The sequence below is a fragment of the Vicia villosa genome, unplaced genomic scaffold (genome assembly GCF_029867415.1).
Source record: "Vicia villosa cultivar HV-30 ecotype Madison, WI unplaced genomic scaffold, Vvil1.0 ctg.000463F_1_1, whole genome shotgun sequence".
NCBI lineage: Eukaryota > Viridiplantae > Streptophyta > Magnoliopsida > Fabales > Fabaceae > Vicia > Vicia villosa.
Window position 1 is genome coordinate 66542 of NW_026705221.1, and position 22569 is coordinate 89110.

Consider the following 22569-nt stretch of genomic DNA (forward strand, 5'->3'; position numbering starts at 1 on the left):
CACTCAACTTAATTAATTAATTATTCTAATTATATCTAAGTCAGGGTACTACCCTCCCAAATAAGGCCACACACCCTCTAACAGCAACAACAAAACATCAAAATTCACAATATTCACAACAAAACATCAAAACAATATAAATTTTAAATTTGGAAGGCGCCATGGGGATGACGTAAATGTTGTTTCAATTGAGCATTGGCGCCATGAGGGGTGACAGCTATACTTAAGGCACCCCCAAACTTAGTTATTCAGGTAATTTTTTAAAAAAGTAAATTTTTTTGTATTTTCTAAAAATTAATTATTAAAAAAAATTTCTTCCCTGTAAAATGATTTTTAAAAACTTACATGATAAAAATTTCAACTATTTAATCTACATCTATATATTCTTAAATATTTGATTGAAAATACTTCAGTAAAAATAGTACATATTAATGTAACCGTCTTCAAAATAAAAATAATTTAACAAATATTTTATAATAATAATATACCCCCTTTAACAAAAAGAGAAAGAAATGAATAATAAGTACTTTCTTAATTTTATATATGTACAACTAAATTTTGTAAAGAGTAAAAGGTAGTGCACTGACAGTGTAAAACTATTTTACACTGTCATCCAATAGGGAGTCATGAATGTAATATTTTTAATTTTAACAAAAAAAAGTGTATTAAGAATAATGTATTAAAGCTTATAATATAATCATTTTTTAAATATTATTTTAAACCATATAAATCAAATGATAAATTCCTTGGAATTCAAAATTTTAAAATCTTTAAGTATATTAAAATCAAAATCGTATATAATATTTCACCATTCGAATGAAAAAAACATTTAAAATCATAAATCCAACACTGACTGCTACACCATCCTCTTATCAAATAAATAACCTCACGAGTTTTTCTTTTTTCTTTTCTTATTTTATTTTATTTTTTCTGATAAAACACTTTTCAAATCTCACAATCACGAGCGTTCAACGTATATCTCCAAATTCAAAATTCCAAATGCGCCAAACACACACCTTTCTCTCTCCTCACTCCACCACCGTCCGGTGCTGCTGAAAACGTTCCCAATGTCGGCGACGGAGACGGACCTCGTCAAAATCTTCGACAAGAAGAAGCAAATCGTCGAGCAAGTTCGTCAGGAATCGCTTCTCTGGGAGCACAATCTTATCCCCCTACTCATTTTCAACGGAATCCCCCCTCCTCCATGGCTCGCTAACTCCGCTCTTCACTCCTCCTTCCCCTCAGATCCCAAAGGTACTCTCTCCATCTCTCGCTATCTCTCACTATCTCTCGCTATCTCTCACTATCTCTCACTATCTCTCGCTATCTCTGTGACTCTCTTTATTCCTTCGCATGAATTAGGGTTTATAGTGTACGAGAGAGAAAATAGCGCCATTCTTTTCGTTTTAGGTTTGGAAGCATTTACCTGTGTTATAATTATAATGATATGGACTGTAATTAACTCTAATTCTTATTATTTTCTGATAGATCCTTGCTTATGTATAGTGAAGCTTTTTAGATTTTGCTTAATTTTTAAATTGTGGTTTTAAAATCTATGCACATAAATACTAATCAGACTTTAATTTTCAGTTAATATGTGGATTTTCCTGTTTTTTTCTTCTATATCCTTTTATGTATCAATAGAAGAATGTAACAACTTCTCAGCCAAATTTACTTAGCAAATGTTTGATTGCAAGAGCCAAAAGCGATGTAGAATTGATTTTGTAATGATTTTGAGGTGTTTGGTTTTTATAAAGTAGAATTTATTCTGCCTCTAGAATTGATTCTACTCGAAACTAGAAATTGTAGCTTATGAGCTTTAATGTGATTTTACTTTAAACTAGAATTTGTAGCGTTTGAGTTTAAACTTGATTTTTACTTGAAACTAGAATTTGAAGCTTTTGAGTTTAAACATGATTTTTGCATTGAAATTTACTATATTAAACTCATGTCTACGTAAAGTCATGCAAACATAAATTACTTTAACTTCTTCTAACTTTTAGCTAGAATCAATATTACATAATCAATTCATTCAAAATCAATTATTTTCATCGTAGAACCAACACTATGCTTAAAAAATTTTGATCCTGATTTATCAAAAATATTTTTCCATGTATGCAGATTTATTCAAAGATGATACTGTTTATCAAGGCCAACCATCACAAACACAATTTGGAGTTCCTTCTGTTGGTGATCATTGCAGTCTGTACAACAATCTGGATGCTGTATCTGACGATTTGCATAATGAAGTCCATGCTTTTAATAAAGACCATGATACAGGGGGAAGGCTTTCAAATTTGCCGGATTGCTCGGTTAGTAATGCTGGATGTGCCTCAAGTGGTCCTCCAGAATTGGATTCAGTTGCTGTTTCACCTCAGACTCAGATAGGACAAAGAGTCTCGGAGGGCTTCTTTGACCCAGCAGTGTCATTGTCCAAGTTGCATAGATCAAGGTCGAGGCAGAAAGCTCTGGAGCAACGTAACAGTGCAAAAGCGTCCAAACTGTTGTCAAGAGATGGTGATAATGCTGGGGATTGTACTGCTGCAGCTACACGTTCTGCACCGCCATCTCTACAAGAAGATCATAACAAGGAGTTAAGCTTGGTCAATGAGTTTCATCCAAACAACCGGAGGTGTTTGACGGAAGAAATGAGAAGAGGGGACTGTCTAACTCAGAAAGATAACAGTTCTAATTACACTGGCCGTATAACAAGATCTAAAAGTTCATCCCAGAAGTTCAACTCTTTGTGTATCGGTAGGTCTTCTGTAGAGAAGGAAGTTGGTCCTCCACTTAATGATTTGAATGAGGAAATGGAGCTTATCAACCGGCCTTCTTTTATAAATGGAAGCTGTGGGGTTCAGGAACCAAATATAATAGATTTTCAGAAGAAGGATATTGGAAGCAGTGTCTATGATAAAAGATTAAGCAAACCTAGAAGTTCTAGCCAGGCAGAACATAGTAGTGAATTATTAAACTTAGACAGCACCTCAGAAAGATGCAAAGTGGTTGAAGTATCTGATTTGAATCAACCATGTTCTCATGTTGAGTTAACCGATTTAAGCAAAACCTCTGATTGTATCAATGGAAGTAGGAGGAATATTGTTAAAGATGGTGACTTCTGCCAAACTGAACAAAAAAGTAACATTCAGAGTAGGTTAAAACTACATAGAAGTTCATATCCATCACCAGGGGATGATTTTTTCTCAACCAATGGTTCTGCAAAGTCTATTGATAAATCTGTGCAATTTCCTCAACCTTTAATTTTGAAGAATTTGCAGGACCCCTCAGCGGACATTGTTAGGTCTTTATGTAGCCAAAAGGAACCTCACATTTCTGCATTAAAAACAAAAGAATATTTAAGTAGAAGTGCTTCTGGAAATGTATACTTAACCCGAAATTCAAAGTTATCAATGTTTCCAAATTCCAATTCTCGCAGGCAAAGGGCTGCCCGTTCCGAATCAGCGGGTAAGAAGTCTCAAAATGTACAGCCTACAAAACTGGAGACTAGAAGGTTATCTTCAAGTCCAAAGTATTCCAAAGTAGATTTACAAATTTCAGTGAATTCTGCAGAGAAGGAGAACATTGCAGAAGTTGATGCTTCTAGAAATACCAGGGCTGAGACTAGTTGCACAGAAAAAAGTTCAGTGAGGCCAGCAAGGTCTTCCAATTTAGATGGTGGGTCTATTCTTGCAGAATCTTTCTACATTAAAATAGTGGCTGAAAAGGACTTTGATGTCCTAGAAAATATAGCATCTGATGCCAATTCTACTGATAATGCTAAACACAAATCTGCTACAACTACTGCCAAAGTTCATCTTGATTTTGATGGAATAGTTGATAAAGATCCTTCTTGTTTGGGGTCAACACTCACTTCTGTTAATCCCAAGGTTAGGGAGGAGGTTTCCGTCTCGAGGCTTTCCCCTGATTTTGTTATGTCTGAGATGCCTAAAGAACTTGTTTTTGATGATGGTGAAGAGACTAATAGGGATGGAATATGTAGCCCTGATTTGAAAGGAAGCCAGCGAAAGTCACCAGATAAAGAACCTCTTGCTTTATCGGAACCATTGAAGTCACCTGATGATGACACGCAGGAAGTTCTGGCAGATTTTTTTTCAGAAGCAGTTACTGAAAATGGTCTCCCTAGACATACAGACAAAAGTGTTACAAAATCCAATGCTGTGTTCTCAGTTAGTGTTCCTACTGATGAAGTGAATGTTGATTTGGCACAACAGGCCCCAGATGCCATTTCCTGGGATCAAAATGGTGAGTTATTGAGGCAGGCAAGCAATGGAAAAGTTACCAGTTTTTCAACTGATGTCCATAACTTCAATAGTTCCCCAGAGGGTTTCACTAATGATTTGGAGCATTCATGCTCTCAGCATAAGAAAAGAAAGATTGAGATTGAATCAGAGAAATTTCTTCCAGACTCTACACACTTAATGGAAAAGCTAGTTGATTCTAACAACCAAAGGCCTGCAAGTGGTACCTCAAGTATCAAAGAAGACAATCCCGAGACTGTCATTGAAGTTCAACATATTGCATTTGATCAGGCGGATGATATAGGACATGAACGTGTCAGTAAAAGCCCAATAGATGTGATAAAAGACACCAGGGAAAGCCAAAAAATGGAAGGGTCTTCATCTACAGTGAGAAAAGACGAGGTAAATCTTTAATATTTTAAGCATTCAACAGTAGATTTGGATTTCCTATATATCTTTGTGCTAACGAAGTTGGTGTCATTCAATATTGAATATCAAATTGTATGCCAAGCAGTCTTGGTTAACATCTTTACTACTGTAATTGTCTTGCAGTGTTGTTTTGACAGACTTTGCCAGATTTACTTTACTGGATGATCACACAATCATTAGAAAACTATTTCAGATAAAATAATTGTTCTTAAAATTGTGGGAAATAAAAAGTAGTGGTTTTAAGGTTTTTACTCTTATTTGAAATATTTTCCAGGATAGAGAATAATGAAACAGAAGGAGAGGTGGAAAGTTAGCTCAGTTAATTGATAATACAAGATTAAATCTCAGTCTACATACATTGTAGCGCAGCCTTGTTTTATACAAATTAAAAAATGTAGTAGTGTTCTTCATTTTATTCTTAAGCAAATATAAAAACAATAATAATACCTTTAGTATTTATGCGATAGAGGATACTGAAAATGAAATAAATCATCCTAGTTAAATAAAACTGATTTCAATAGAAATGAAGAATAAATCCTAAAAGCCCCACAAAACTCTCAATAATAACTCTAGTAAGCCCATCTAGGGGGAGGGGGAACAACATTTTTAGCTGATGTTTGTTTCTCATTAACTTTGGTAAGCTAATTCTCTAATTTGAATTGAAAAATTGTTATACATGTTTTTACATTGCTTTATTTTTCTTCTAACTTTTGGTCTCTTTTTTGTTTCAAATTAATGAGAGCAAACAACACATTGTAAAGCAATTGAACTAGGGGAAAAATTGAATTAAGTTTTGATTGCCATTTAGTATGGAAATATAGTAGTTCTATCCAATAATACTATAGATTGTGACACTTCACAGCCTTATGGCATGAGCCATATCTTGTATGATCAGAAAGTTTCATGAATAGGCTAGTTTCTAATTGTTTGTATAACTATATAGTATATACTTTGTTTTGGGGATAATCAGTGAAAGATCATCTTCCTTGAGCTACAGTGAATAATAAAAATTCTGGCAAATGAAAATGAATTTTACTGTTGATTCATAAATGTTACACTTCAGGATCTTCCAATTTTTCCTGGCTCTCTATTAGTCATTGGCTTGTTTAAAAATTCATTGTATTTAACCAGAACTGCACTGGTAACTGAACAGTGAAAGAAATCTGTAATCTCCTACTCTGCATAAAAGTTAATAGATAAGTGTATATGTGCATTGTGCAGATATATATTTGTAAAAGCTATTTTTCCATTTTACTTGATTTGTCTGAGTAGTTTGTGATTCAATGATTACTTGTCAGCAGAAACTTATCTCAGATGGTAGAGGCAGAGAATCGGACACCCTTATATTGCCAGAAGCAGAGCCGTTCAATTTTAGTAGTGAATCAGCGAGGTTCACCTTTGATGGGAAGGCAGGGTCATGGTACCTCCAGGTTAATTCTGGACAAAATAATGCAGAGCATCTGACTTCTGTTGAAAGAACCACCCCAAGTAGAAGAATCTATCCCGAAGGTGATACTGAATTCGTAGATGGTTTGTCTGTTTCTCCAAGATTCCGAGATTTGGATTCGATTGATACAGGGGAAGCTTTACCAGAGTTTGAAGGATTTATTATTGAAACAGATAATGAACCATACACTGCTCGAGATGAAATGGATTTCAAAAGTATAAATCTTCCCAGTAACTCAGCCGATAATTCATCACTTGATGGATCAAGATTCACGTGCTCTCCATCATGCTATTCTTCAACTCCATACAAGTTGCCCAGCATAACGAACGTTTATCGGTCTTTACCTGATGGTCTTCTGGAAGGATATGGTTTAAGGACTTCCCGTCCTCTAAACGACGGGAGTCCAAGGTCCGTTTCTGATTACCGACCAAAATCTTCGGTCCAAACTCTTAGGGATAGATTTACTTCTAACTTTGGCAGTTCTGGAAAGCGTATGAGTTCAAAACCAGAGCTACCCTGCATAAGTGAAGAAAATGAAAATGTGGATGAGATTGCTGGTACATTCCAACAAGGCATTGGTCCAGAAGGAATGACTGAATCAATTACCGACATTGTAGAAAATGCAAACCCCTCTACATCAGTTTTACAAGATGCATTAGCTAGTGAACAGGAGGATTTTCTGAACTCAGAATCTAACTTTGATGGTACATTCCAACAAGGCATTGGTCCAGAAGGAATGACTGAGTCAATTACCAAGATTGTAGAAAATGCAAACCCCTCTACATCAGTTTTACAAGATGCATTAGCTAGTGAACAGGAGGATTTTGTGATCTCAGAATATAACTTTGACGGGACTCACAATAAAGTAAAAAAGAAACTTGACAAGCAGGATGGAAATAGGACAAGATTAACAAGTAAGGGGAAGGATAACAAGAGTATATCTCTTGGAGCAAATGGTGCCAAGAGGAACTCTGAATCAGTCCATAAAAGATCCAGTAGGCCAAAGTTATCTGGAAAAGATAGTATGAAACTACAACGCCCCACTTTTTCTGGAAGGAAGTCTACGCGCAAGAATATTGTATCTAACATTACTTCCTTTATTCCATTAGTGCAGCAAAAGCAAGCAGCGGCAGTTTTGCCAGGTACTTAGTAGTTATTTAAAAAGTGAATACTATTTTTCTACTATACAATTATTATAACCCTAACAAGTGACAATTTAGGCAAGAAAGTTATCAAAATTAAGGCGCTGAAGGCTGCTGAGGCAGCTAAGCGCAATGATGAAATGAAGGAGAATGAGCGCAAAAAGAAGAAGGAGGTGTTGATGGAGCTGCAGAAGAAAAAAGAAGAAAGAAAGAAAGAGGAGGCCAAAATGACAGCAAAAAAGAGACCAAGAGAAAATGAAGAGAAAAAGGAGAAAGAAGAAAAAAGGAAGCGTGTTAATGACATGAAACAGCGAGAGCACGGGAAGATACTTGCTAAGAAAGAAGAGTTAAAAGTACACTGACCAACTTCAGTAAAATGCTTCTTTTGTCAATAAATTATTCTGTCTCTCTTTCTATTTTGATTTTGCGTGAGTGCTAATATAATTAATTTTCTGGTCTAGGGTAAAGAAGTACGCGAAAGTAGGAAAATTGTGGATGGAAGAGACGATCGTGACAAATTGCTACTTCAAGAAAATAGACAAGACAATGCAGAGAAAATTTCAGATACTGAACATTTGACCAAGGAAAGCTGTCATGAAAAGTATGAATCTCAGATCGAATGTGCCAATAAAGGAAAGGTAAAATAGTTTTCTGTGGCTCTCTTCTGTGTTATCTTTTAACAATCATAGATGGAAGGATTTCATAGCAGTTTGGTCCAGAACAGAATTTTTTTTTTCTAGTTTTATACAAAGTTCTTTTCTACTAACGATGCAGGCTGCTTATTTTCTGGCCAGTCAAATAATGCCAATGCTTTTAGTTAACTGCTGTTAAGTATTAGTTGTTCAAAGCCAACTGTTTCCTAATATATAGTGCTCAACAATTACTTGAAGTGATAATATGATTTATTCACTGTTGTGTAATAAGTTCAGCTTGTACTTGTGCTACGCAGGGCCTGACTGATGATGAGGCCTTACAATGACCTTCTGGAATCTTTTATTTTTAATATTTAAATGTGTTACTTGGTTCCTTTTTAACCATTGTGAGATTTTAATATCTTTATAGGCAACAATGGAAGACAATGACTTGATCATCAAAAACTCACCTCTAGAGCAATCATACGAGATGTCTCCATATAAATCAGATGATGATGAAGATGAGGATGACAGACCATCTAATAAGTTTATACCATCATGGGCAAGGTTTGTGACTGTTCATGTTTTTGCATAGTACCCGCTTAATAAAGTCAGGGCGCTGTCTCTCAATGTTATTTTTATGGTGCATGTGCTTATGTGGATCTTTTTTTTGTCCAACTGAATCAAGGAAAATAAACTAAATAAAAGCCTTAAAAGCAATATGCAGTTGGCCAAGAAAATCGTGCAAAGTTTAATGCAACAGATAGATAACTACTGCTTGATAACAAAATTTAAATGAATTTTTGGCTTATATCCAGTTATCTAAAAGCGTTGAGTTTTGATTGCTTTTTGCAGTAAGCATAGCCTGTTGCTGGCTGTTTCTTCTCAGGCAATGGACCCAGAGACAATATTTCCTCGGCAAAGTTTTTGCAATATAGCAGAAGGTAATTTTAAATGTTTTGCATTTTTATGTATTAGTTGTCTATAGACTAAGCACCAATTGCATTCTTTTACAGCTCTCCTGCCTCGGAAGTTTCGGTTATAGTACCAAGTCAGGAGTTTGGACTCCATAACGAAGTGATTCCTTTTAATCCTTGGTAAGCTTTTGGATATTCTGAAGGTCAATAATTTGGTTATTCCATAGCATGTATATATCCTTAGGTTTAGGAGCACAAATTACCACGACCCTTATAAAAAAAAGTCAAGTTACTATTTACACCATTGCCCAATATGGCTAAGGTTTGATGAAAGACAAGTAACAAAGCTTATATGTATGGGCAAAGGACGTGGATTTGAGTGATCTTTTTATTTTTCTTTCTATTCTTTATTTATGGTTTAATTCAATTCAATCTAAATGATTTGGGAGGGGTTTTGTTGGCCTGTTGCATGCACTAGAAAAACCTTCTAGTGAAAATGATGTAATAAAACTACTTATCTTATATAAATCTAACAATAGACTTGGTCTTTTGTATTCCTGTGGCAGTTTTTTTGTAGCTTCATTACGGAAAACAGTGCAGCTGCAAAGATGATTAAATGATCCCTGCCCTATTTTTGCAGAGTTTCTTTACGAGACATCCTCAAGTCTGCTACTTCAAAGGATCTTGAGTTTTGTTTAAGATGTATCCGTTTGTATAGTTAACTTATTAATCGTAGAAGAAGCTGATGTATGTATGAAATTCATTATCAAAATGAAGCGAGGAGTTGCTATCTTTTAAGGCTCTTGAATTAGGACAATAGTAAAGAATGTACACGGCGGTTGGTAGGCATAGGTTTGTGCAAGTTCTTTGCACAAATGTTGAATGTTAGTTTATGACACTTAAATTTAGCTAAAGTTTCTGATATTATAAATTTGAGCAGATGAATTATGCATTCGTACTGCTCATTAGTATATTCTTGTTTAACTAACTAATAAATAGAAGGTTTTGTATACCTCATCGTCACCAGCGTTTGTTCTTTCACTTTGAAGTCATCTAATGAATAATCCGTCTAAATTTTGTTACAGCAGAAGTCGTCATAATGTTCGAGTACAAGAACTGGAAAGAGGAAATAGCTCATTTCAAATTTGCAATGTGCCTGCCTGCCAAACAAAAGTGGGGGAGTTACGACTCTTTTTTTCACGAAGGGGATTAAAATAAATATTATCAAACCAATAAATTAAAACAACTTACATGGTTTTATCAAATTATACACCACGGGCGTTTTTTATTTTGTTCTATTTTATATTTTTGTTAATTTTTTCTCCATTTTTAAAATAAGTTTTAAATGAAAAATTAGTTTAAACAATTATTTTAGAAATTTAATTATTTGCTATGATTTTTGTTAATATTAAAATCACTTAAATTTTGAGAATCTCTAACCCCACCCCTTGGATCTCTCACACTCCTTGGATCTCACACACCATGCGAGTTGCCAAAATTGTCTCTATGCTTTTGTAGATGTATCTAAGGAAATATATATATTTTTTTTAAATTTGGATTTTTTTCACATTTGCATCTACGGAAACGTTAAAACATAGTGAAGCTTGAAAAAATCCCAAATTAATTAAGTTCATGAAATCTTCTGTAACTACATCTACGAAAGGTTTTGAAAATAGAGTGAACCTACGGAAAAACTTTTTTTTTAAAAGTACTTCCGGAGGTACATCTACAGAAGCAGGGAGCATAAAAGAAATTTCACCGGATGGCTAAGAAATTCAAGGGGTGGATTGAGAAATTCTCTAAATTTAAAGCTATTTTAAATAATTTTTAATATTTTTTGAAATATATATTTTAAATTTTTTAAAATATTTTTGTAAAATATTTTAGCCGTTACGACAGTTTGCATTCACCCCATTATTTATTAAGTGTAATTCAAATTCAAGTAGGTTAATTTCAGTTTCATTTGGTTTGCAACTTTGCATTTGAGTTTAGACTAGTGTATATAAACCCAAAGTTAGTTGTTATTGTAACAAATGAAAATTTGTTGAGATTAAAAATTAGTTACGTCTCTCTCTCTGCAATTCTTTCATCATATTGTTCTTCTTGTGCATTAATAGAGTTTCATTGTTAACTCCAACAAATTGGTATCCAGAGCTCCGATTTGATTCACAAGGAAACATAAGTGTATGTGAGGTGTATGATTGATTTCGTTTCTTAAATTCACACTGAATTGAAGATTGAAATTAAAGAGAATCACATTTCTTGATTCTCAGGGTTTGGGAAACACGAGTGTTGGTGAGAATTGAGCGATATGCATAAGAACGAAGATGAACAACAGAAATGGTAGCTTGAATACAAAGCTTCCAGTATTCGATGGAAAGAATAAGAATCGATGGTCGATTCAGATGCGTGTTATTCTTTCACCATCTCGTTCTTCTTGTGCATTAATGGAGTTTCATTGTTAACTCCAACAAATTGGTATCCAGAGCTCCGATTTGATTCACAGAGAAACACGAGTGTATGTGAGGTGTATGATTGATTTTGTTCCTTAAATTCACACTGAATTGAAGATTGAAATTGAAGAGAATCACATTTCTTGATTCTTAGGGTTTGGGAAACACGGGTGTTGGTGAGATTGAGCGATATGCATAAGAACGAAGATGAACGACATAAATGGTAGCTTGAATACAAAGCTTCCAGTATTCTATGGAAAGAATAATAATTGATGGTCGATTCAGATGCGTGTGTTGTTTGGCGCTAAAGATGTTCTTGATCTCGTCAATGACAATTAAACACCAGTTGTAGAAAGCGCAACAGAAGCACAAAGAAATACGCAACTTGAAATGAGGAAGAAGGATAAAAAATATTGTTCTATATCCATCAGTGTGTGGATACGATGGTGTTTGAGAAGATTATAGGCGCGACGACGGCGAATGCGGCGTGGGATACACTTGTGCAGTGCTATGGTAGTGACACATCAGTGAAGAAAGTAAAGATGGAATCCCCACGCGAGCAACTCGAGAATCTCAGCTTGAAGAACAATGAAAAGGTGCCTGATTACATCTCCAAAGTGATTGAGGTCACAAATGAGATGAAGTCTTTTGGAGAAACTCTTTCTGAACAAGTAATCATTGTAAAAGTACTAAGATCTCTTACTCCACTGTTTGATTACATAGTTGTAGCCATAGAACATTCGAAAGACACAAACACCATGAGAATTGAAGAACTCCAGAGGCATAAGAATTGCGTCTGACTGGAAGAAACTCTAAAAAGGAAACAGAACAAACTCCGAAAGCTTCTTTTGTGAAGAAGAACAAGAAGCAAGCATGGCTAGAGAATAAGAAAAAGAATGGTGGTGGTGTTCAGAAGTCATAAGTCTCCAATCCAAATGAGAAGAAACATACGAATGTTCAAAAGGGAAAAAAGAATGATTCAGTGCTACAAGTGTAACAAGTTTGGTCATTTTGGTGCTGATTGCAAGTCAAACAAAGAAAAAGAAGTGAAGAAGCCAACATAGCCAAAGGAGACTCTAAGGATGAATCCTTGCTATTGATGACATATGAGAATGATTGTGGGAAAATGGTGGACTGGTGGTATATGGACACTAGCTTCTCAAATCACTTAATTGGAAACAAGCAATGGCTGATTGATTTTGACTATAGTAGAAAAATAAAGATCCGATGTGCTGATGGTAAGTATCTGAATGCTGAAGGAATGAGAAATGTCAAAGTAAAACTGAAGAATAGAAAAATTCTAGTGATTAAGGATGTATGGTACATTCCTGGCATGGAGAGAAATATGATTAGTGTAGGTCAGCATCATGAAAAGGGTTTTCAGTAACCATGAAGGACAATCTCTTAAAGTTGTATGACTGTAACAAGAAGTTGATTATGCAGTCTGCACTGGGAAGAAACAAAACATTCACGATGAATGTTGAAACAACATACACCCAATGCCTCAATGCAACTAATGTTGTAAAGGAAAGTCAATTGTGGCACAAGAGATTGTGACATATGAACTTCAAAAGTTAAGGACATCTGAGCTCAAAGAATCTGGTACGTAAAATTCCAAAGATTGTGGCACCAGATAAATCATGTGATATATGCATGAAAGGCAAGCAACCAAGATTGCCATTCTCATCAGAAATGCCTTAAAGATAAACACATGCTTTGGGTGTGATGCATTATGATGTATGTGGGATATTTGAAGTACCCTCACTTTGAGAAAATAAGTACTTTGTGTCATTTGTGGACGAGTTCACAAGAATGACATGGGTAGCACTCATAAATTTCAAACATGAGGTATTTTCTGAATTTAAGAAGTTCAAAGTGAAGGCTAAAGATCATAATGGACAAAGGTTGAAGATCCTCAGAATCGATGGTGTAGGTGAGTTTAACTCTGCAGAGTTCAAGAAGTTCTGTGAGAAGCATGATATTGAGCATGAGGTGACTACTCCATACATTCCACAACACAATGGTTTTGTTGAGAGAAGGAATATAACTCTTCTCAACATGACCAAAAATATGTTGAAAGAAAAGAATACGCCTTACATATTTTATGGTGAAACTATTGCCACGTCGGCATATGTGAGACATTTCAAGGTGTTTGGTTTTGTATGTTACAAACACGTACCAGATGCTACTAGAAGGAAATTGGATAACAGAAGCAAAGTCATGTTGCTTATAGGTTACAACTGTACACGTGCTTATAAGCTCTATTGTCAAGTCACCAACATAATCGCTGTAAAGAGAGATATCACAGTGAAAGAATAAAAAACATGAGGCTGGAACAAGTCTCAGCACGCCTCTGAAGGACTTGCCTTTGAAGGGGGTCCTACCTCTGATGGTTGACATGCCTTTGAATGTGATCATGACTCTGAAGATAATCCAACCTTCGAAGGTGGTCCTGCCTCTGAAGGTGATCATGCCTCTGAATAAAATCCTGTCTCTAAAAATGTTCCTACCTCTAAAGGTGATCATGCTGTAGTGGGGAAAATCTGAGATCAAAGCCATTAGACTGACTCGACTCATTATTTCAGATAAAGTCGCCACCACGCTTTATTTTTTCCAAAGGAAATGTGAAAAGAATGAAAAAAACTCAAAGTTTTTTTTTAAAACAAAAGAGATCATAGGTACGAGTGTTGATTATACAAGGGGATGGTTTTAAGCACCCCTCATGTCAGTGGTACTCCACAGGAACCTTTTTGAAAATTTGTGTTTATTAAAAGATATTGTGTGCGAGAAGAAAAGGTTTGTTTGATTTTTAAAATAAGCTCGGCAAGACATTACATCTTGTGCCTACATACCTCCTCGGTGCAATGGAAAAGTCAGAGCTAATGTAGTTCCATTTAAAAGGGAATATTTTTAAAAGGAATAAATACTTTATCATCGTCGGAGAGAATACTCAGCCATTAATTTTGAACATGAGAAACAAATGGATTCTTTGTATCATAAATGAGAGAAGGGCTCCAACTTGGATAAAATCAGAAAGTATGTCACTAGCTCTCTCAAGTGGAAAAGATTCCATCATATAAATCAATATCAAAATCGTGGGGTATGCAACTCACTAAAACAATTAATCGTGTCTAAACTTTTGAAGAAAAGCCACTAAGGGCAAAAGATATTTTTTTAAACAAAGATATTTGAAAGAGGTTGCAAACATAAGAAGGTTTTGGAAAAACGGAGAAAATTCTGAAAATCTAAGAAGGGGAGGAGATGAAGGGACTACCCTAGAGCATAAAATAAAAGCTAAAGAAAAGAACGGTCTAACCAAAATAAGAAGCCAACACTTGACATTATGAGTCAAGGTAGATTTCCCATCCTTTAGACACTACCAACACTAAACCAATGCATTACCACTTGGGGATCCAGGTGAACTTATTATATTTAGCACAACTTGTATCAAGCCTTTGGAATATATCATAAAATTCTGACGAAAATCGGGTAGAGTAACGGTTGTGTATAGGCAAAATCCTAATATCAATGCCTTGAAATTAACCATCAAGGACTTTTGAGGAAATATCTGCACAAATAAACAGACAACAACCCAATTTCATACAGAATAACAGACAGAATAACAACAAAATAATAGGGTCCAGAGATACTAAGTCCAACAAGTCCAGGTCTCCAAAATGCTCGGGATAGCAACCAATAGTCCATGGGGCTTAGGTATTTTTTTATCGTTTTAAGTTGATTATTAATGTTTTAGCACAAAAATAGAGTATGGTCCAAATGGACAAAAGGAAAATAGCGGAAACATAAACAAAACGTCCAAATGGACAAAGGGAAAATGACAGAAACATAAACAAACGTCCAAATGGGCAAAGAGAAAATAACGGAAACATAAACATGATGAATGATAAAATAAAGCATAAAGAAAGAAATATAAAGAACAATATTATAAAATGCGGAAATTAAAGTTAATTGTTAAATGTTAGCAAGATGACCATCTTGAAACTTGTCAAGTATATCATCGAATTGTTAGTAATGAAGATCAATGGTGAGTGAAGGATGATATCGAATTTAAATTTAATGGAAGTTTATCAGAAGCTTGATAAAATCATAGCGACTACACGACAAACTTCCATAAGTTTTAAATCAACCGCATACAATTCTCTGCCATATTGGATCTTTTCCGATTTAGGGACAATGTTGCGCTATGTTAAGCAGATCGCCAAGTGACTTATGTAGAAGTCACCCTACAACGAGGTCGGTCAACAATTTATGTGCTAATGTATGCGAGAGAAACAATATATAGACTGTTTTCCGAAAGCAATACCGCACGAAAAGAAAATAGGTAGCGATCTCGTTTTCATCAAGAATCCATAAGAATTCTCAAGATATTGAAAACTTTCATCGATCAAAAGAAAAAGAAGGAGAAGAAGAATAAAGAGACATTAAAATAAAATCACTCACACTATCATTAATATCATTCATCTAATATTATAGATTTGACTCTTTCAAACATATCAACATCCTAGATCCAATGATATTAATGAAGTAGAGAAGAAGAGATACAAAAAACAAGGTTAAAAAGACAAAAAACCACATCTCAGCGTGCAATCGATTGCACTAAGGGAGCAATTGATTGCACATTCTTTAATTTTCAAAAACTAGACATTTTTTGCAACTGTGCAATCGATTGCATGAAGAGAGCAATCGATTGCACTATGTAATTTTTTGAAAAAAAAACAGTAATCAAAGGGAAAAAACTAGTTTAAACATAAAACCAAACACCTTGTGATCTTGGATCAAATCATGCAAGAAAATACCATCAAAAAATCATCAAATAGCATCAATGTAGCACCAAAGGTGCATCACACATAAACAACAATGGAACACATCTTGGAATATGGAATGGATCTAGAGATTTACCAAATTCTTCACAAAACTTTGAATCTTGTTCAAGAACACAACACCAAAGCTTGAATCTATTCACAATTGATGAAGAGATAGTGTTTAGATGAAGGTTTAGCTCAATTTTGTGAGGTTCAAGGTGGATCTCACTAACTTTTTGATGGAAGAAGAGAGCTTTGAATGATTTGGGAGAGATGGGGAAAGAAAATGCAAGAGTTTCTTTGGATTTTCAATCTTGTGAAATGAAGAGGTGAATGCCTCTATTTATAGGATTTAGGCTTATGATTAGTGGTGGTTTGGAGTTAGGCTTGGTAAATGAAATTAGGTTTGGTAAATTAATTTGGAGTCAAAATTATGATCCAATGGTGTTTATGCCATCAAATGAAGGTACATGATAAGATTGATCAAAATGATGTAGGAAATTGATTGTGCAATCTAGAACCTTCACGCCACACATGAAAGTGGTGACACACTCCTCAAAAGCTGAAAATTGCCTTCATTTTTCCAATTTCGCATTGGTGCAATCGATTGCTTCCTTAGTGCAATCGATTGCACCGCTCAAATCTGGTGCGAAAACAGTTGGTGCAATCGATTGCACAGAAGGCAGAAGGAAAATCTGGTGCAAAACAAGTTGGTGCAATCGATTGCTCTCTTTGTGCAATCGATTGCTTGCTGCAAGATGATGAAAAATGTCTTTTTGATGGATATTTTGACTTGGTATCTACAAAACACAAACATACAAAAGCACAAGGAAATATTTTTGGTATTTTGGTTAGTATAACATATACAAAATACATAAATATTGGTGCTCGATGATCTTGAAGTGAGCATAACATCAAAAACAGAGCTTTAAGATGAAATTCTTGATTGATGATTGAGATGTGAATGATGTATGATCTTAGGGTCAAAATTTGGGATATGACACTTGCCTCTGATGGTGGACCTGTCTCGGAAGGTGAACATACGTAGTTTTAGAGGCCACAAAGAATTAGACAAATACCAAGGACACTTGCAGACTTCGAGTTGTTGCATGATACTGAGATTGAATCTGAAGGTGACGTCATACAGTGTACCATGATGGTGGACTCTGAACCTATAAACATCAGTGAGGCACTCAAGAAGAAAGTACGGATGAAGACCATGAAGGAAGAACTTGAGGTATTTGAAAGAAATAAGACGTGAAAATTGTCTGTTTTGACAAAGAACAAGAAAACCATCAATGTGAGATGGGTTTTCAAAATAAATATAATCCAGATGGTCAATTGTCAAGCATAAATTAAGGTTAGTAGCTAGAAGATTTCTACAAAATCTGGCTTAGACTACTTTGAAGTGTTTGCACATGTAGCTAGACATGAGACAATAAGATTGATCATTTCAATAGGTGCAAGTAGGAATTGGCCTATGATACATTTAGATGTAAAATCATCTTTTTTACGTGGTCCATTGCAAGAATAAGTTTATGAATTACAACCACATGAATTTGTGATAAAGAATAAAGAAGGGATGATGTACAAGCTGCATAAAGCCTTGTACGAGCTTAAACAAGCTCCAAGGACTTGGAATCTGAAGATTGATTTATTTTTCAAGCAACATGGATTTCATAAGTGTGAGCTTGAGTATGTGTCTATGTGAAACATACCCTATATGATAATATGATGTTGGTATGTCTTTATGTTGATGATATACAGTTGACAAGGAGCTGTGTTTCCGAGATAAACAAGTTCAAAAGGGTGTTGGTGAATGCGTTTGATATGAATGACCTTGGAAACATGATATACTTTCTAAGGATGGGGATTTTACACTTTGATAACGGAATCATTGGGCATGAACTGAAGTATGAACTTGAGATGTTGAAGAGATTTGAGTTGATGAATTATAAGTCTGCAGTTACACTTGCAGAGACAAACCATAAACTTGATTCTCATGCGGATGACGAGGAAGTAGATGCTACAACTTTCATACAGTTGTTTGGTTCTCTAAGATATTTGTGTAACACCAGGCCCGACATATGTTATGTAGTTTGAATGATAATTAGGTTTATGATTAAGCCAAAGTGGTCACATTACCAAGTTGTAGTCAGGATACCCAGGTATATAAGGGGAATTATAAGGTATGGAATTATGTTTTCATCTAGAGTGCCATATGATGCTGAGCTGATATGCTATCAGGATCAGACTGGTGTGGTGATAGAGTGGACAAAAGGAGTACTACATGGTACCTATTTATGTATCTTGGAGCTTCCATTTTATGATGCTCCAAGAAGCAACCCGTGGTTGCACTGTCAACTTGTGAGGCATAATACATAGCTAGTGCATTATATGCTTGCCAAGTTGTTTGACTGATAAATTTGCTGCAGGAACTGAAGTTCAAGGTGAGTAAACCAGTAAAGCTGATGATTGACAACAAGTCAGCAATAAGCCTTGCTAAGAACCCAGTGCTTCATGGAAGAAGCAAGCACATAGATACTAAGTACTATTTTCTGCGCTTTAAAATGAAGTGTTTGAGGTTGTTCACTTTAGCACTCATAAGCAACTTGCGGATGTGCTGACCAAGGCAATCAAAACTGAACACTTCATCAATTTGAGGGATGTAATTGGTGTTGTTGATTTTTAATCTTGAATATGAATTAAGGAATGATGTTAAGTATAATTAAAATTTCAAGTTGTTTAATTTCAGTTTCATTTGGTTTGTATTTGAGTTTGAGCTAATGTATATAAACTCAAAGTTAGTTGCAATGGTAACATATTGAGCATTTGTGAAAGTTTGTTGATATTAAATGTTAGTTACGTTTTTTCTCTCCCTTTCTCTTTGTAATTCTTTTATCTTCTTCTTATGCATCAATGGAGATAAAGTTTAAGATATGGATCTACAACTTTTGTTTAGAAGTCAAGACATGAATTTGCCCTCATTTTGAATAAAACTTTCACTCTTAAAAAACCCAAAGAACCACCATGCAAATATATTGTTTTTGGACATTATTCTAAAATGTCCAAATTTGGGTGAAACCCATGGGAAGAAAATTTTCTTAATGCAACAAAGGCAAAACTGAAATCCATTCCCTTAGAATGAAGTTCAGTCCTATGATTAGTGCAAGAGTAAGATCATTAGTCATGGAACCTTTCTTTTATGCATTTTATTTTTATCCTATACATGGACATTCTGCTTCCCACAAGATCCTTGGTGTTTTTCACTTCAGTTCCCCCAACTTTACTTCAAAGTTGACAGATTTCACTTTTTATACTTTGAATCAAACCGAAAGCACCCATTTGCGTAAAAAATAAAACAAAATTTCTATGTAATGTACAACAGATGAATTGATGATTACCAATGTCAAGCCTTCCTCTAAAAATCTCTTCGACATTGTTTAAGAAAGCGGGAATGGATGTGAACTCCCTGCTATTTGGAGTTAAATGAAAGAACTAAACGTATCAGAATCCACAGGTTCACCAAAAATCTCCACAAGAACATAAGCCACACTTAAAGTGATGAAATCGGTTTGTATCTCGAACAATAATCTCCCTGCTAGTAAACTGACTCACAAGTTTCATAAAATTATGGCAATCACCACAAATTCTAAGATTTTTCATAATCCTTATAGGTATATCACTCGGCAAACACATCAATCCAAAGGTGACAGCAAGTTTCTCACTGTGATGCCTCAAAAGCATCTGTTTTTTGCTCTCTTCTACATCATGCAGGTCATTATTGGTATCAACCTTATAATTCAACTTCTCCAATTCTTCCATCAAATCATCCAACTTAGCATAAATCTCCTTGATTTGTGGATGGTTTCTCTCGCCAACAGTAAACGAGTGAATCTTATTCTTAATTTCAATCCAACTTGTACCCCTCTCCTTCTTCAACTCACTCTCTCTAAGAAGCTTCCTCACTTTTGCAACCTCCTCCCACTTTTCATTTGCTGCATAAATGTTTGCTAGCAAGATGTGGTTTCCAGCATTATCAGGTTCCATTTCAAACAACTGCTTGGCTGCAATCTCAGCAAACTCAATATTGCCATGATTTCTACAAGAAGCTAAGAGCGAACCCCATATAGAACTAGTAGCCTTAAATGGCATTCTCTCTATCAATTCATAAGCTTTGTGAACAAGTCCTGCACGGCCCAGGATGTCAACCATACACGAGTAGTGAAGAACACTCGGCTGAAGATTATGCTGTCTAACCATAAGGTCAAAATATTTATGTCCCTGTTCATGCAAACCCATGTGACTGCATGCATTTAGTACAGATACATATGTTACATCATCAGGAACAAAGCCACTCTGCTGCATTTTTTCGAATAAAATCATAGCCTCTAGCGCACAAGCATGTCTAGCAAACCCAGAAATCATAGCATTCCATAAAACAACGCTTCTCACCTCCACACCTTGAAACACAAAATAAGCTTCTCTAATACAACCGCATTTCGCATACATGTCTATAAAGGATGAAGAAACATATACATTCGAACCAAATCCCGACTTACAAGTAACAGCATGCACTTGCTTCCCTTCAATTAAATTTGCAAGACCCGCACAAGCACTAACAGCAGACGATATCATAAACACGTCCTGCTCAAAACCCATCAACTGATAATCACGAAAAAGCAACAACGCCTCCTCATGAAGCCCATTTTGCACGTACCCCGCCAGCATCGAACTCCACGTAACAGCATTTGTCTCAGGCATACTCTTAAACATCCTACTCGCATCTTTTATCAAACAACATTTCGCGTAAACATGAAGCAAAGCAGTTCCAACAAAACAATTTGAATCAACAGAAACCTTAATCGAAAAAGCATGCAACTGCATACACTCCAGTATAGCACATTTAAAAGCACACTCACACAAAACACTGGAAATAGTAAACTCATTAAACAATGTTCCCTCTCTTAGCATTTGAATAAACAGCATGAGTGCTTCTTGCTCCTCGGAAATCTTGGTAACTGCTCCAATCATTGTGTTCCATGAAACAACGCTTTTAAGCGGCATTTCATCGAATACTTTACGAGCATCATTAACTAATGCACATTTAGAGTACATGTTAATCAGCATGTTTGATGTTAATATGTCTGTTTGGAATCCAACACGAATGATTTGAGCATGACATGTTCTTCCAGCCATGGAAGAGTTTGTTTTAGCACATAATTGCAAGAGATATTGCAAATTTGATACATGGGTAGAATCGGCATTAACATCAAAATTAAGGTTTGAATTGGGAAGGGAAAGAACAGAGAAATTTGTGAAAGGAATGGAAGAAGTTGAATTATATAGTTTCTGAAACCTTTTCAAGGGGTTCATGTGAGCTTTCGTATGTTGTCAATTTTGTGTGTATCGAGAGTTAGTAGAATTATTGGTCAGTAATTAGGTAAATTATACTTTTAGTCCCCTATTTTGGTGTTTTCACGATTTTAGTCTCTATATTTTGTTTCTAAACACTTTTGATTCCTCATTTCTACTTTGGTTAAAAAATACTTATGTGTTACATTTTAAAATACGTTTTTTTTGGTCTTTCATCCTCATTTTTGGTCCACATCCTCACTTGAGGATGAATTACGTATTTTAAAAGTGAGGCATAAGTGTTTTTTTTCCATAAAATGGGGATAATGGACCAAAAGTATTTAAAAACAAAATAGAGGACTAAAATCGTAAAAATACAAAAATTGGGAGATCAAATTTATAATTTAGCCTAATAATTACAATAATTTATAAAAATAAAAACAAAATAAATATCAGACAAAACATCTTTTACGTCCCCAAGCCATCTTGCATTTGACCAATAACGACTTTCCTCTACACCACTTGATAATTGATGTTTAGTGTTTCATTCAACTTTTTTATTATTATTATTATTATTATTATTATTATTATTATTATTATTATTATTATTATTATTATTATTATTATTATTATTATGCTTAATTGCAACTTTGGTCCCTCTATTTTGTCTCTTTTTCGATTTTGGTCATTCCATTTTTAAAACCACGATTTTGGTCCCCCTTCTGAATTTTCTGTTGAAAAAAAAGACAAAATAGGGGCTAATTTTGTAGAAACAAGCAAAATAGGGGGACGGAAATTGCACAGAAAACTTAAAAAGGGGACAAAAATAGTGGTTTTTAAAATAGAGGGATCAAAATCAAGAAAAAGATAAAATAGGGGGAGTAAAGTTGCAATTTAGCCTATTATTATTATTATTATTATTATTATTATTATGCTTTAAAAATCATTTCGTGGGTTGATTTATGGAGATATATTGTGCTTTAAAAATCGTTTCCTAATCCTTGTGAGATGAAATTGACATCCAAATTATTTAGGCTATGTTTGCGAGTTTGAAGGGGAGGGGACGGAAAGACTTCCGAAAAGAAAATTTTAAAAATTATAAAAAAATATTT

At 34.9% G+C, this 22569-nt stretch overlaps 2 protein-coding genes across 4 annotated transcripts; one reads left to right on the forward strand and one right to left on the reverse strand.

The window, feature by feature from the left end:
- The first annotated feature begins 944 nt into the window (after positions 1–944).
- Positions 945–10037, forward strand: LOC131628546 (uncharacterized). 3 transcript variants are annotated; one of them, XM_058899375.1, is made up of 9 exons: positions 945–1254; positions 2122–4661; positions 5987–7277; positions 7356–7630; positions 7739–7915; positions 8340–8476; positions 8765–8853; positions 8926–9006; positions 9393–10037. In XM_058899375.1, exons 1-8 carry the CDS (start codon positions 1068–1070, stop codon positions 8952–8954), a joined length of 4725 nt encoding a protein of 1574 aa, XP_058755358.1. In that variant the 5' UTR covers positions 945–1067; the 3' UTR covers positions 8955–9006; positions 9393–10037. The 3 variants fall into 3 exon arrangements, with proteins under 3 accessions (XP_058755358.1, XP_058755359.1, XP_058755360.1); XM_058899376.1 differs by having other exon boundaries at positions 9467–10037; XM_058899377.1 differs by having other exon boundaries at positions 5990–7277; positions 9393–10036.
- Positions 10038–19276: 9239 nt separating this feature from the next.
- On the reverse strand, positions 19277–21499 carry LOC131628542 (pentatricopeptide repeat-containing protein At5g04780, mitochondrial-like). Its single transcript, XM_058899371.1, has one exon. It carries the CDS (start codon positions 21476–21478, stop codon positions 19625–19627), a length of 1854 nt encoding a protein of 617 aa, XP_058755354.1. The 5' UTR covers positions 21479–21499; the 3' UTR covers positions 19277–19624.
- Positions 21500–22569: the final 1070 nt, after the last annotated feature.

Excerpts from the sequence above, each read along its gene's own strand:
- LOC131628546 (XM_058899375.1), top strand. The coding sequence starts at position 1,068 with ATGTCGGCGACGGAGACGGACCTCGTCAAAATCTTCGACAAGAAGAAG. Across the intron at positions 4,662-5,986 it reads CTACAGTGAGAAAAGACGAG|CAGAAACTTATCTCAGATGG; the intron begins GTAAATCTTTAA and ends ATTACTTGTCAG. Across the intron at positions 7,278-7,355 it reads AGCAGCGGCAGTTTTGCCAG|GCAAGAAAGTTATCAAAATT; the intron begins GTACTTAGTAGT and ends GTGACAATTTAG.
- LOC131628542 (XM_058899371.1), bottom strand. The coding sequence starts at position 21,478 with ATGAACCCCTTGAAAAGGTTTCAGAAACTATATAATTCAACTTCTTCC.